Below are 13955 nucleotides of genomic sequence, written 5' to 3' on the forward strand. Positions count from 1 at the left end.
AAACAATCTGTCTCAGAACAAAACCATTGACTAGTCCATTCCAAAGCCATCCTTCTTCCTCAGTTTTGTCCACCTGCTACTGCTTGTAATGACTCTCCAAATATATTTAATTACAGTGATAAACAAAGACCTTTCTTGGATTTCTGATACCTCATTAATTCTGTTATGGCTGGTTATTATAATGCCAAATCAAGGCAGCAGCCACCGCACCTACCTGCAACGTAGCTGATAAAAACTCGTTATTTACAAGTACCTGCACACCAAAATGCCACACAGGCGGTATGCAAGGGTAGGAGGAAAAACTGGGCGGAATGAACCCCTCCTTGCTGCACAGCTCCAAGTCTGCTCCATTTCCTGCTGTGCAAATCCCGATGAAGATGTGGGAGGCACATCTCTAGCTAAATCTGCCTTATCTAATGCATAGTATTAGGCTCTGCTGTGCCACCTTGTGTTACATCACATCGCATTTGATATAAACCAACACTGTGTGGGTTTGAGTTGCTCCACTGATACCACTTCAGCATTTAATACCAAAACCAAATCAAAACATAAGGGGAAAAAAAAAGCCAACTTTCAAAACCTCAAGCTAGGGAGAGAAAAAAGCCTTTAGGAAGAATTTCAGAGCTCTCATCTTTCATTTGCTAAGCAACCTCCTGTTTTGTTCTCATCTAAGAGCCTACTGCTTTCTGCAAGATAAGGTGGTTCATGCAATAAAACATCCTGATGGGAAGATTTCAGACATTTTTTTTCTTCCAACATTCGGCAAATGCTTTGGTTTTCTTACTGATTTTAAAGCAGATCTAGATTGCCTGCCACAGAAAGGCACTCGTGCGCATAACGTGCGCACCACCTTTATTGTGCTGTCAGCACGCAAGATCATGCAAAACCAACGTTATTCCATTACTTCAAATACGTTAATTGTTCACCTCCTCAATAATTAAAGTACAGGTTTCCTCCTGCCCTTAAGGCACGCTTCGTGAAATATCTCAAAACTTTAGGAAATTATCTCAGCCCTTGAAATTAATGCAAAATGTGTAACAAAATGCCAAGCAATGAATCAGCAACTGTTCCATCCTGTTTTACCCTTCCAAGCGACTCTGCAGCTCAGATGACACATATATCTGGGGGACACAACCTATAGCATAGACAGGCCGCACTGCCACAAAAATGCAGGGCAACTGATGTAAAACTAATGTTGACCCAAAAAGCAGATTTCACAGGCATCTCTTCATTTGCTTACTCATTTCTAGAAGAGAATCAGTGCAAATGGAGTTAATGAAGGGTAGCTGAGGGGAAAACACTTGTGCCTCAAACGACTAACAGATTAGTGTCATCACTTTTTATGTATCACACCAGCAAGAGCTGGAAATTCTGCAGGCAATTAAAATGTCCACATACCAGCGATGCCAATTCTCCTTTATTATCAGAACTGTAATATTATAAAGCTGTTGGTTTTGGAATCAGGTGCTCATATGACAAGGTGCTTTGTTTGGAGTTTCTTAGTTGCCTCCCAGGGTTTAGAAAAGGCAATTGGATACGAATACTAGAGGCTTGAAATAAAAAGGCAGAAAGAACTCCAATGTGGTATTTTTATATCTGGAATTTCAGGAGCTTAATGTAGGATTTTTAAGCACTTGGGATTTTTGAGGTTGATATCTGAATTTGTTGCTTACTATTTCAACTGGATGCCTTGCATTGAGAAACTCCAGCACGACCTGGTAACGCTAACTAATTAGATCCCATAAATGCACTATTTGTATGAACATTAGTAACGCATATCAAACTATTTGGTGTCTGAACAAGCTACCGACAATTACCCTTTGTGGCTGCAGGCATTTGTAGGCATCCAAAACCTTGGTGAAACCCTGCTGCTTCCTGGAGTCTAATGGGAGCCTTGCCATGGACTTCAGCAGCACCCAAATTTCCCCTTTCATGTTTTTGGCAAGCAGGTATCCCAAACCTTGCAAATTCAGATCATCAAAAACAAACTGCTAATGTCACTAAGATTAACACTTGTAAAGCACTTTGAAGGAGAAAAACACTGCGTAATCCCAAAATATTACATTATTTATAAGACGACCTGCTTTTAAATGTTAAGTTTGGCTTATTTTTATCACAAAGAGAAAACAAGTTCCTGCTAGCTTGCTTTACAAAACCAATTACCAGTGATCAGTGTATGGTGCTGCATAACAATACACAGCGTTGCCCCAAAAAGGCGTATCTAACGCTCTGGAGCTGTTTAGAGGAAAATTAACTTGCACAGTGGATTGAAATACACGCACATAAGCAATTCTAATAAGGGGTATGAACTTCAAACTTCTTATTAAAAATATCAACATGTGTAACATTTCCTTTATTTCATCTTTTCCTGACTTCAACTGATTTTTGTATCTGCTCCTTGAAATACTAGTCCCTAATCAGAATAAGGCTGTAAGAGAATAGTAAATGTGACATTAAACTTGCTTTAAGGTCTCATCAGCTTTTTTTGGCCTTGTTAGGATATAATTCCACTTAACAGAGAGAAGAGAGTAACAAAGAGTGACGTGGTGGTTTGGGAAAAAAAAAGACGCAGCTACTGCCAACTAAAGGTTCCCCCAGACCTGCTCCTTCTCTGCACATAAGTCCTAAGTTTTAGCAACGTATTTTTACTAGGATTGTCTGTTTTCAGAAAATGGAAAAGAAACATTGCAAAACATTTTAAAAACATTTCATTTCATTTCTAATGCAGTTTGTAGACCAACTTACAAACTTTACTAATCTGATTCCCTTCTTCCCATGCAAATCCCTTTAAAGGAAATAGTAACAAAAATAAATACGAGGAAACAATTGAAGACAGATTTCTAAATGCCAAATGAGATTCCCAATTTAATCAGGAGATCCATAACTCTGGAATTACACAGTAAGAACCCTGGAATACAAAGTAATGAACTTGAAAAATAAATCCTGGCATTACACATGGACATGTATTTCTTCAAGCATACTATGATTCTGATTTTTTCAATATAATTTACTAACAAGTGAGGGGTGCCTATGCTATTAAAAATATCCCCCCACCTGTTATTTCTGGATGGTATTATTTGCACTACAATATCAGATATGTTTCAGTGTACAGCTCAAAATAACCTATGCTGAGTGACAAATTGCTGAGAGATTCAACAAACTGGTTTGATGGGAGATACCTGAGCAGAAGGTACTGGGAGCTTTGGTAGCTGGTGGTGGTTGACAGAAGGTAAGGCAAGGAAAAAAGAGGTGACTTGAAATGGGATTTTCAAAAAACGTAGAGGTCAGTTGAGCACACCAGATGGCAGAGAGGAATTAGCTCTGCTCCTGCTCTGGGTGAGGGAAGAAGCTGCCACAACGTGGTAGGCTGGGGAGTAGAGAAAGAAAACCAGCCATAAAGGTGGCTTGCACGATGATCGGTACCGGCAGCTCTGTGCTCAGTCAGATAGGGTTCGGGGCGGTTCCTACAGATCCAAACACGGGACAAAGACCTCAGCATAATGCTCTGCTCCCTCTGTATTAGGAACTGAAAACACTGCTGGAAATGGTGAACTTTTCTTCCCTTTCCAGAAGCTTTGGCACAGGCAAACATGCTCTGTGGTAACGGTCAGATGATTCCCAGGTTGTGATTTTTGTCCTAAATGTAGTTTGGACTCACTTTTTCTCTAATTCAGCAGCTGCTAAGACAGTTTGAAATTTTCTGGCAGCTAGATGCTTAAGTGGCATGACTTTCAACTCGCTCTTCACTGCAAGCCTAAAGGGCAAACAGAAGTGAGTGGCTTGTTCAAAAGAGTTCAAGTCTGCACTGAATAGCTGATTGCAGCTCTAATTACCATGGTTTTACATCATTAGGGATAGCATCTGAAAAGGAGCTCTAATTCCAACACTGTGAGATATTGCTCTTTTTTTTGTTTGGCACTTACCACTAAATGATCCATTTCCAGCACTTCTGGTAAGGACAGGAAGGGAAAAATTCATTTCCATGGGGGGAGAGGATCTCAATAAACAAGTACAAATACAGTATTTTTGATTATAAAATTCAGACTGGCAGGCATTTGTGGTGGGGCAGAGAGGACCAAGTAGTGAGGAGATGTCATCTGAAACCTGCAGTGGTAATGGATTTCACTCAGCTCAGATATTTAATCCTCAATGCCCCTGCTCATTTATACCTGAGCATTGTATTTTGACACTCTGGATCTCAAAGAGCAATCTGCTTTCAATTATACTGTTATAATGTGCTTGCAATTATAAGTTGTTATGATGTATTGCTTGTAAAGTTTTCCCACTGTGTCTAAAGGATCTTGTAACTCTCTCTACCCTGGCTGTGGGAAGCCTGAAGCTGCAGCAAGCAGTGTAAAGAAAAAGATCCCTATCTTTATATTATTATGCAATGTTTCAATGGCACAGACACAAGACAAATAGAGAAAAAAGATGTCCTTCCATCTTAGGCTACAGAAAGAGCCTTCAAGTCCAGGGCAGTTGACTCTAGCATGCATTTTCAGCAGAAGAAGGAGGATCAACTCCTCTCTGTGGAAAGTGTTGGAGGTTAATTACCCTCACGTGCCAAGAGCATCACCGGAACAGCAAGGGAAGGCCCATCTAGCTAAGGAGACTTAATAGGTTTATTGTTTTAGAGCTTTGTCATTTTGTTCCATTGCTGCAAATCTTTGTTGTAGTTTTATGTATCACAAGGACCTTCTTATGACCACTGAGTCAAGGACCAAATGAGCAGGACTGTTGGCACAGGCCTCTCCCCACTTCCACCTACCTCATCGCTCCCCACGAACACCTTCCATTCAATGGAACCACGAACAGGGAATTTACTATGGACTTTGCTTTTACATGGAGGTAAGACCCAGGCGCCCACTGACAGGCATTTAGACAGGTAATGTTGCATTGGTTCTTCTTCCCATAAAATACATGTAGTTTTGAAACTCTAGCATATATATCTTATATTTTTCAGAAGATGGATTTCCATTCCCCAGTCTAATGTGAATTTGGCACTAGGGAAAGCTATTAGAAACTCCACTGATTTGCACATGACATGTGAGTGACATTTCACCTGCATGCTTTTACTTTGATCTGGAGCAAAGTGGGAACACATCTTCAAGGGGATTACGTAGATCAGGCTCAAGGTTTATGCTATTTTCAACCTTCTGGTGAATAAAGATGCTAGTGAGCACTAACTGTGAAAGCTTTGAAGGGAAACTGTCCATTCAAACCTGCATGAAAACTGCTCAGCTTAATTCTTATAACTGAACACAAACTAATCACAATATTTTTGGATGACCTGAAGACTGACATTAAAAAAAAAGGGAAAAAAAAGGAAAAAAAATAATCCTCTTTAACCTGAGGTAACTCACAAAATACATCAATAAGATGCACAAATGTTCTCACTGAAGCAAATGGAAGATCTTAGTGACTCCAAAAAATACAGCATGGTATTTTTGCAGAATAACTTGCTCTGAAACAGCCCCCTACCTGCCCCAGCATAGACACAACTCCCACAATAAAAGTCCCTTGGGAAGCAGGGAAATTATTCTGACAAAATGTTGCTTTTATTATGAATAGAATCTGTGCAAAATGGAGAGGTATTTGAGAATCGCTTATTTCAGTTGATTACTGTGCGTAGACAAGACTTCAATGACAAATGGATTTCAAGTGGCAAATATTATTACCTTCTTTGCTTTTTTTTTTTTTTTTTTTTTTTTTTTGAGAAAAGTACTTTATGTACTTTGTAGGTACAAGGTTAAAAGAACCTTTTCAGCTACAAATATTCAAAATAAAGGTGTGCCTTTTGTGGCCTTATTAACAATAATTTTTTAAAATAACTGAAAGGTGTAATCACATTGTGCAGTGCAGGGACAAAAACATATGCTTAATTCTGCATTTTGTAACCCGTAGCACTGGTTTACTTTCACGTACCCAGCCCCTGAATGGTCCTGCTGGGTTATCAAGCATCTCCTCTGCTGTTGCAGGCACCGTGTCATATCCCCTTCAAACGTGCTGGCTTTACCTTCAGGCAGCAAAGGCTTTACGCCTCCTCCAGTTTGACTTACAAGCTCTAATGGGTTGGCACTTTCTTCTTATTTACAGTTTAAATTACTCACAGCCGAACAACGCCCAGTTGTTCTTCAGCCAAGATCTCTCTTCAGTTTAAGTATCTCCTGTCTCTCCTACCTAATAGTTAGAGACACTAATTTTGTCCTCTCTGTCCATTCATTTTGCTAAGCAAAAGCAGCGTTCCCGATCTGGTCTTGCGTACAGCCCAATTCGCTCCTCTGCCCCCTGCCTCTGCTCAGAGTTCATCCTGCCTGAACCCCTCAAGTGCTGAAGTCCAAACCATGAGATGTGCTCAGTGAGTTTTATCCAGCACTATGTATAGGTGAAATAGGAAAACAACAGCAATAATACAATTAAGGCCTAGAGAGGGGAGGAGGAAGGGGAAAATAAAAAAATAAACCAGAACATAGATAAGGCAAGTTTTCTGTGGGGCCTCTGGAAAGCACAATCTCAATGACCTGACATTGTCCCTCTCTTAATGTATTTATCCCCCTGCCCTGATCTTGTACGAGTCCTGCAAATGATTTTCAGGTGACACGTGAGCAACCGAGCACACTGAGGGGGCATTTCAGCTTCACCCCTCCTGAAACCACCCTTCTGTTCCTCGCTCAAAGGCAACGGCAGGACTCGCCCGCTCCCATAAGCCAGCGCTTCAGCTGAATACACTTTACAGTAAATATTTTACAGGGTGCTCTCAGCGGCTGTGGGTTTGCATTTTAACAATTAAACCTCGCTGTTGGGAGTGCACCAGTAGCTTGGAGCAGGCAGAGCTTTTCCCATATATTACGCATCTCTTTCTGATATTTTTCTGCCTGATTAGTAATCACTTCTGACAAATCCTTTCGACAGCTCTGAACACCAGCCTTAGTGTTGCAGGGATGCTTCATGCGAAGCCTGACTGAATGCAAATGTTAGGCTAATGCAAGGATGCCTGACAGCATCTGAGCATTTTCTTCACTGGACACCAGAGGGAGGAGGAGGAAAGGACAACTGACAGTGAAGCTAAAGAAGAACTGCTTCAAGAGCCCTGAAGGAGCTTGTCAGACACCAGAGCCAAATACATTTCTGTAATCGGACCAAAATAAACAGCGGCACCTTGTCTGGGGATGGTACTTCTGATAAAAGACTCGGCGGGGGTAACACGAGGTAAAGTTACAGGAGAAAGGATGCAAGTGCAGCAGCGCTGAGTGCCAGGTGCATTTTAGCCAGCTCCATCTTACAAGCTTTAAAGAAACCCGGCTGCTTTTGATGCTGGGGCTACTATTGCTGTCTGTACTCTGCTTGGCTTCTGTGCCACAGCTTGTGTGCCTTTTGGTCCAGCCGCCTTCTGGATGTGAAGAAAAATGTGTTTCAATGACCAACCGTGGATCCAGGGCCACCACAGTTTCTGAGTCCTGTACCACGAGAGCGTGAAATTTGGAACTGCAAGTGCTCTATGCTGAGATGGAAATGGCAGGACCTTGAAGGAGGGAGAGAGGCAGTTCAAGGGGAATGATATGGTATCTCTCTAGGAAGGTGATAGCAAATGCTCAACATGTGGTTAGTATCTCAATTAAATAAAAAAAGATGAGTGAGATTCAGCAAGATTACCACGGAACTATTTACTATCTTATTAAAACTATGCTTTTATTTCCTCATCAAATCTTTTCATTATGCCTTCAAGGCATAAGGAGGATTATTAAATGTCAGCCACAATTCAAATAATTAATGTATGGTGTTACCAGATATATATACGCTCTCCAGGAGGATTAATAATAGCTGCTATTTTTCTTCCAACCATATTTTCTCCGTAATACATATATTAATCATGAGAATGCAGTGCATTTTTTAAACCTCTCTAGTATTGAAAGTCTTTAAGGAACTCACACTTTGAAAATTGGAGAATTCTTAATATATTCTGTTCTCTACTTTTTCATTTACTATCAAAATACAAAAACACAGTAAGCACTCGGAAAGGAAGGAGTATAATAAAGGCAGTGCTTTCTCCAGAGCTGCTGTTAATTGCAGAATCAATCTCCTCAATTCCTTGAAATAGGTCTTTAAAAACAACAAACCAGAGTTGCAAATTCAGAAGGCGGCTTGTCCCCCATTAAAACGGACTGGCTTTTGTGGCTAACTTACTACAATCAAAACACTTTAGAAGAGGCATCAGAAAAGTACTTTTATATCAAACACTCCTCCCAGGGCTGGCTGGGGGCTGCGTCCAGCACCTCCTTGTCAGCTTAACTCTGTCTCTGCAGCATGCGAGGCGCTGAGCACCAACGTGCATGTTGTCCATAAAAACCGCTGCATGGGAAAGGGAGCAGAGCGGGGCCGGGGCTTTGCCCCTCTCAGATCCCCGCTGCCAATGCCAGAGCAGAGAGAGGGAGAGCTGACCCCTCTGCTCTTGACTTTGCACTCAAGAGCTGACATGGACTTCCCCTGCAAGCTTGAGTGTGCTACCTCAGATTACTTTACACTTACTACGTGCAGGGAAAGAGCTCCTGTGGATGGACTGACCCCACGGACAGGTTACCTACCACCCATGCTCCCAGTGCTCCCATGTGGGCTGCAGACGTACTGCCTGTAGGCTGTTTTTTGTACCTGCTGGTGGCCTCTCAGCAGTGCAACCAAAAATGAGCTCAGCTCCCGATTCCGCAGCAAACAAACATGTCCAGAAGTAACATTTCAATTGCTTACAACTTGGAGAAGTTTAAACTCTCTCCTCCACTTCCAATTGTATCCCAAGTGTAACCCTTCCACAGTGAAAAGTCATTGGATATCTGATTTTGAACACTGCAAATGACAGAACATATTACCAGCCTCTTCCATCTCCCGAAACAGCTCAAGAAATGTCCGTGTTCTATTTAAAATAAATTTTACGAGCATGAAATCAGGGTTTGTTATGGAAGTAAAGGTGTAACCATACCACCTTTTGTGCATTACCAGAAGACCTGTGTAGCGCACGTGCATGTGGGAACTACATGCACATTCCCCCCAGTGCAGCATCAAACAATAAATAATTTTAACCATCTATGTGACCTGACAACTGCCAACTTGGGGCAGTTCCTACGCCTCAGGACATAAACCACTCCTACAGAGAAGCTTAGGAGAGCAGGTCTTTCATGACATGCATTTTTTTAAACTTTCAAGAAGAAATATTTTAAAGTGGTTTTGAAGACTTACCTCCTCGCTGCACCAGCAACGTGACTTCGCTTCCCTTAGGACATTCAATCAGCATATCCACCACCTGGTTGTGAGTGAGGCTCTGCACATTCTTCTTGTTGACTTCGACTATAAGATCGCCCTCCTTCAGGCCGCGGCACCGCGGGCTGTCCACGATTTGTTTCACTCTTTGGCCGCCCCCACCGGGACTGTCTGCTATAGTAAACCCAAAGCCCATAGGCCCTTTCACTATATGCACAGTTATGAGTTCAGGTTGTGTTGCTATCGAAGATGCCAAAGAGACCGTGTCATTGGGGTAACCATGGGGTCCGTTGGAAGAGACCTCAGCCGGGCTGCTGGGTCTTGCTTCCTTTGTGCCATTTACTTTCCCTGTTTTACTACTGTGGCTTGCTGGGGAGTCGTAATTTTCCTGGCCATTCACAATGATCGGCTCTTTGTCCAAAATTGCCACGGATGTAACCAGGCTCGTGTTGGGATCATCGGGATCAAAGGGCAGGGGGTAGCCTCGGCACAGTTCGAGGTCCACGCTGGCACCGATGGGGATGGACTGGAAGATTTTCACAACTTGAGCATGAGTGTGCCCCAGCACACAGGTATCGTTCACGCTGACGATGACGTCCCCTGCAGAGGACACAGACAGAGATACCAAACATATACATTTTGTGCACCCCAGGAAGGTGAGGACTAGAGCTTGCAAGCTGATCTGCAGCATCCACAGGTACCACTCACAGGTAAACAGTAGCATTTAAGTACCTTTGCAAGGAAAAGTAGCAGTGACACTTGGGCAAGCAAGAACTACCTGTACACAACGGATTCACTGCATAAAGCCTTTATGTACATAAACGTTTCTGAAAGTGAAAATGGAATTGGCTCACACAAAAAATTAATAAATTCAAATTATGGTATATGGCTCATTTAACAGTTATTTCGAAGCCGGGCTCTCACTGTTACACACTGTGCTACACTGACATATGATAGAAACAAAACTGAGAGCACATGAGAGCTATAACAGAAGGCTCTCAAATACCAACTGCTCAAATACGGTGCCACATGTCATGTCTCAGACATACTTCGGCTTGAAATCTAGGTATTGATTAAGTTATGATTCATTTTTTAACACTGGGGCTGCAACGCAAGGATGTTTAGTGCTGTGGTGCTCCACTTGCAAGTGAGGAGTTGTGACCTCAGGTGAACCCCAACAGGGATTTCATCATGCTGGGCCTAATCTCTGGCAAAACAAGTTGGCCCTTGGTGCCTCCACACAGGGAAATGAAAAGCAGCCCACTCCTCTGCCCACTCCCTGAGAGTAGCTTTGGAGAGGGGGTGAGTGGCATGGCAGATACAAAACACACAGTGATGCAGCCCTACAAAAATACCACAGCCATTGCCACAGCAGGGCGCAGTAACCCGCAGCCTGACGCGGGACCCTACGACCGCTGGCTCCTCGCTGCAGGTCAGCGTGGGGAGAGCAGGAGCTGGCAGAGCCCCCAGCAGGATATTTTGACACCTGAAGTGAATTTCCAGCATGTGAAGTGCCTTGCTATAAGATTTTGAACATATCCCTCAATGTATCTCACTTCCTTGCTTGCTGATGGGAAAGCTGAATCATCCCCAAAAAAGGGATGAGGACTAAAGTTCTTTATGAATTGCACATAAAACCAGCTGTAAAAACATAAACCAAAGTGGTGGTGGTGATTTTGATTTAAAGCATCGGTACCTGTTTCCATTTTGCCATCCAGTGCTGCGGGGCCGTCAAGCACCAAACTTTTGATTTGGAGAAATTCATCCGGCTCATCCCCTCCAACGACGGTGAAGCCAAAACCCCTGCTGCTTTTCCTTAGCTTGGTGTGGATGAACTTCCCTTTCAACTCAGAAGGGTTTCGTGTAAAAAAAGGTTTTCCTGTGTAGGAAGTTTGGAAAAATCTATAAACAGGCAGGCAGCGTCTGATCTGTTTTTTCTCTGCCCCTCCCCGCTCTAACAAGTACACGGACAAACGCAGCGGTGTGCTGGGACGGGACTGAACTTCACTCCAGCATCCTCTCACCTCATCGCACTCCACCTGTCTCCTTGGATCCAATCATGCAGTAAAAAGAGTGAGCAAAACCCCTAGTACCTGGTGCTTTGTTAGCTGTGGTTGTGCACACCAAAGCCCCAAGGCTACAAAGGGGAAAACATGCTGCATTAAGGAATGGAATATATTAAAGCTGGCAATGCTGGCTTAGATATGTGTCTTCTGTCTGTCTTGAAGTTATATCCATCCCAGGAAGGATGGGACAGGGGCAGCACAAAGGCCTCCTACAGAAGGAGTCTGCAGCAAGAATTTCTGCAGAAAGGAATATCAGTATGTTTTTTACCACTTGGCTTTCTCCCAACCCACTGAGCAAAAAGCAACTTCTGAGCTGTGGCAGGACACTGAGTAACCCTTTAGCATGCCCCCCTCCGCCCCACCATCGCTACCACCCTGTGACCTCCTCCGGTGAAAAAGGGGAGGGCGCTGATGGTTGGTCTTCAGACACTGTTTGAAGTCTTTTCTCTTTCCTTTCTGCTCCTTGCCTGTTGTGGATGAAACAGCGCTGTTGTGAAGTACGGATCAAAGAGCGGCCCAGGACCTGAGCGGCTGTGCTGGAGGGCTGTTAATGCTCTCTGGGAGCACGGTTAAGAGGGAACGAGGTGCTCCAAAGACAAAAGCGCATCCTTGCAAAGCATGTTGCACAGGCTCAGAAAAGGAATCACAGTTTCTGTACTTCACAGTGCCAACACTAAACACCTTTGCACTTTTAATTGTTTTTAATGCTTAGAGGGGAAAAGACTGTGCCACTAAGCCCTCTGGTGACAGCTCCAGGATCAGCAGTGTGTATCGCAGCCAGGAGAGCTGGCATACTTTCAAAAACTTCAGCAGCATTGCCGTGGGCCTCTGTTCAGAAAGGAGACCTTGAGGGAGAGTGAGGGGATTTGAGACTTGTAAGCCTTTGACTGGGAGAAAAAAAGTACATTTGAAGATTATTCATGAGGGGGCAGCGTGAGGACTTGCAGTCTTCTGCCTTTGAAGTGTAGCACAGGAACACGGTAATCCTGCACATCACGGGCAGATGCTCTGCTCAGACCCCAAGCTGCAAAAAAGCCCTGACTATCAAAGTGCAACCCAGCGTCTCAGGTAACAAACATAGCTGAGAGGCAGCGTGCGGTGGGACTTGGTCCTGTGCTGATTTCTGGTTCAAAAGGCAAGCAGGACTAACACAGCTCGCTGGCGCCTGCCTACAAATACAGGGTGAACTTGCCCTGTACTAACACACCACAGCAGCACCACAGGCTATATCCCACCTGCAGCATTTGGGAGGGGACCACATTTTAAATGAGCGTATCTACAAAACCCCAGCTAGGAAGTGGTGCCAGGGGCACAACGAGGAGTCCTTGTACCCACGTCCCCGCTAGCAGTGCCGTCAGCGGGAGAGACGGAAACCCCTGGGCACAGGGCAGGGAAGCTGGAAACAGCTGCTGCAAATGGGGAGCAGGAGAAGAGGGAGCAGCACTGAGAAAGGAAGAGGAAGGAATGAAAGAGAGGAGGAGTCATCAGCGGGTACCAGGACATGTCACTCAGGGTGGTGCTGAGACAGGCTAATGCTCTCCTGTAACGTTACTACAAAATTTTGTGGCTGGCAGTTGGGAGTGGGTAGAGAACTGAGTGAGGCTTTTAACGTCATCCGCTGCATGACGGGTCCTTTGCACTGCCATGCATGGATACTTGGGCAGCCCTCGCTTCAGCCTGACAGTGTAAAAGGCAGAGGTGGCATTCACAGATGTCTCCCCAAGGAAGACCAGCTGTTTTGGGGCACTCTGATGAAATGCCTAACCCCAGATGCCTGGTGGTCAGGGTACCATCCCCAGACCTCCCGCGTTTTTCCTTGCTGCAAGACTGGATTACTCTAATGTACCCTAATACACCTCAGAAATGCACTGGGGCCTTTGGATACTGTTAAATTTTGCACGTCTGTTTTGGAAGGGCTGATCTGCTGCTACCTGGCTCTTCACGGCAGGAAAGGCAGCCCGGGACAGCAGCACCCTTGCCAGGCTCACGTTCGGAAACCACGGCTGACCTGCAGAGCACGGGAGTATGGCCCAGCTCCCAGGGCCAGCCTGCCCCCGGCTGCTCCCAGCAATGTCAGGATGACGTGCTCCAGCCAGATTCCCCCTCTCTCACCTTTCCCAGCCTCTGGCTCCTGCGGACCGGGGCAATGCCATTTGCTTGCTACGCAATTTAGATGTAGCCAAAGATGAAGCCTACTTACAACCACTTGTAACCAGAGAGCACTTGTACTGCAACAGGTACAAGTGGAACCCTTGCTGGCAACCTGATCTGGCCATGGTTCAGCTCACGCTGCAAATTCAGGAACGATTCATGTCCTGTCTGGTTAGTTATTTAAGACAAGTGACTGGTCTGTGAGCAGTTGGCTATACACAGACCATTGACACTAATAAATAAGGCTGTAGTAGCCCAAAGTACTTGTACACATGTACAACTTCAATCAAAGTAGGCCTGCAGTATTTGGACCTATTATCATTCCCTCCTCATGCAGAGCTTCCCAGGAGTTTCAGCACAGATTTTTCAGAAACACGATGTAATTTGTCCCTAAAACGTGGCCAAGGCATTGGTGCCTCTTCGCCCTCTATTACTACAGAAAGTCAGATTCAGCATGGAGGCCTGGTAGCTCTGCAAAGCTCTCCGAAT

General features: G+C 44.4%; 1 protein-coding gene across 9 annotated transcripts in view; it reads right to left on the reverse strand.

Annotated features, from left to right (window-relative positions):
- The window catches only part of MAGI1 (membrane associated guanylate kinase, WW and PDZ domain containing 1), a gene marked incomplete at its 5' end in the record, with an annotated part of 358756 nt that overhangs the window by 45624 nt on the left and 299177 nt on the right, over positions 1 to 13955 (reverse strand). For all 9 annotated transcript variants that reach the window (XM_082321191.1, XM_082321192.1, XM_082321194.1 and 6 more), the window contains 2 exons: positions 9229 to 9849; positions 10946 to 11128. In XM_082321191.1, coding sequence (XP_082177317.1) covers positions 9229 to 9849; positions 10946 to 11128 — 804 coding nt within the window. The remainder of the gene's footprint in view (positions 1 to 9228; positions 9850 to 10945; positions 11129 to 13955) is intronic.

This window comes from Platalea leucorodia (assembly GCF_965183815.1).
Source record: "Platalea leucorodia genome assembly, chromosome: 9".
Classification (NCBI taxonomy): Eukaryota; Metazoa; Chordata; class Aves; order Pelecaniformes; family Threskiornithidae; genus Platalea; species Platalea leucorodia.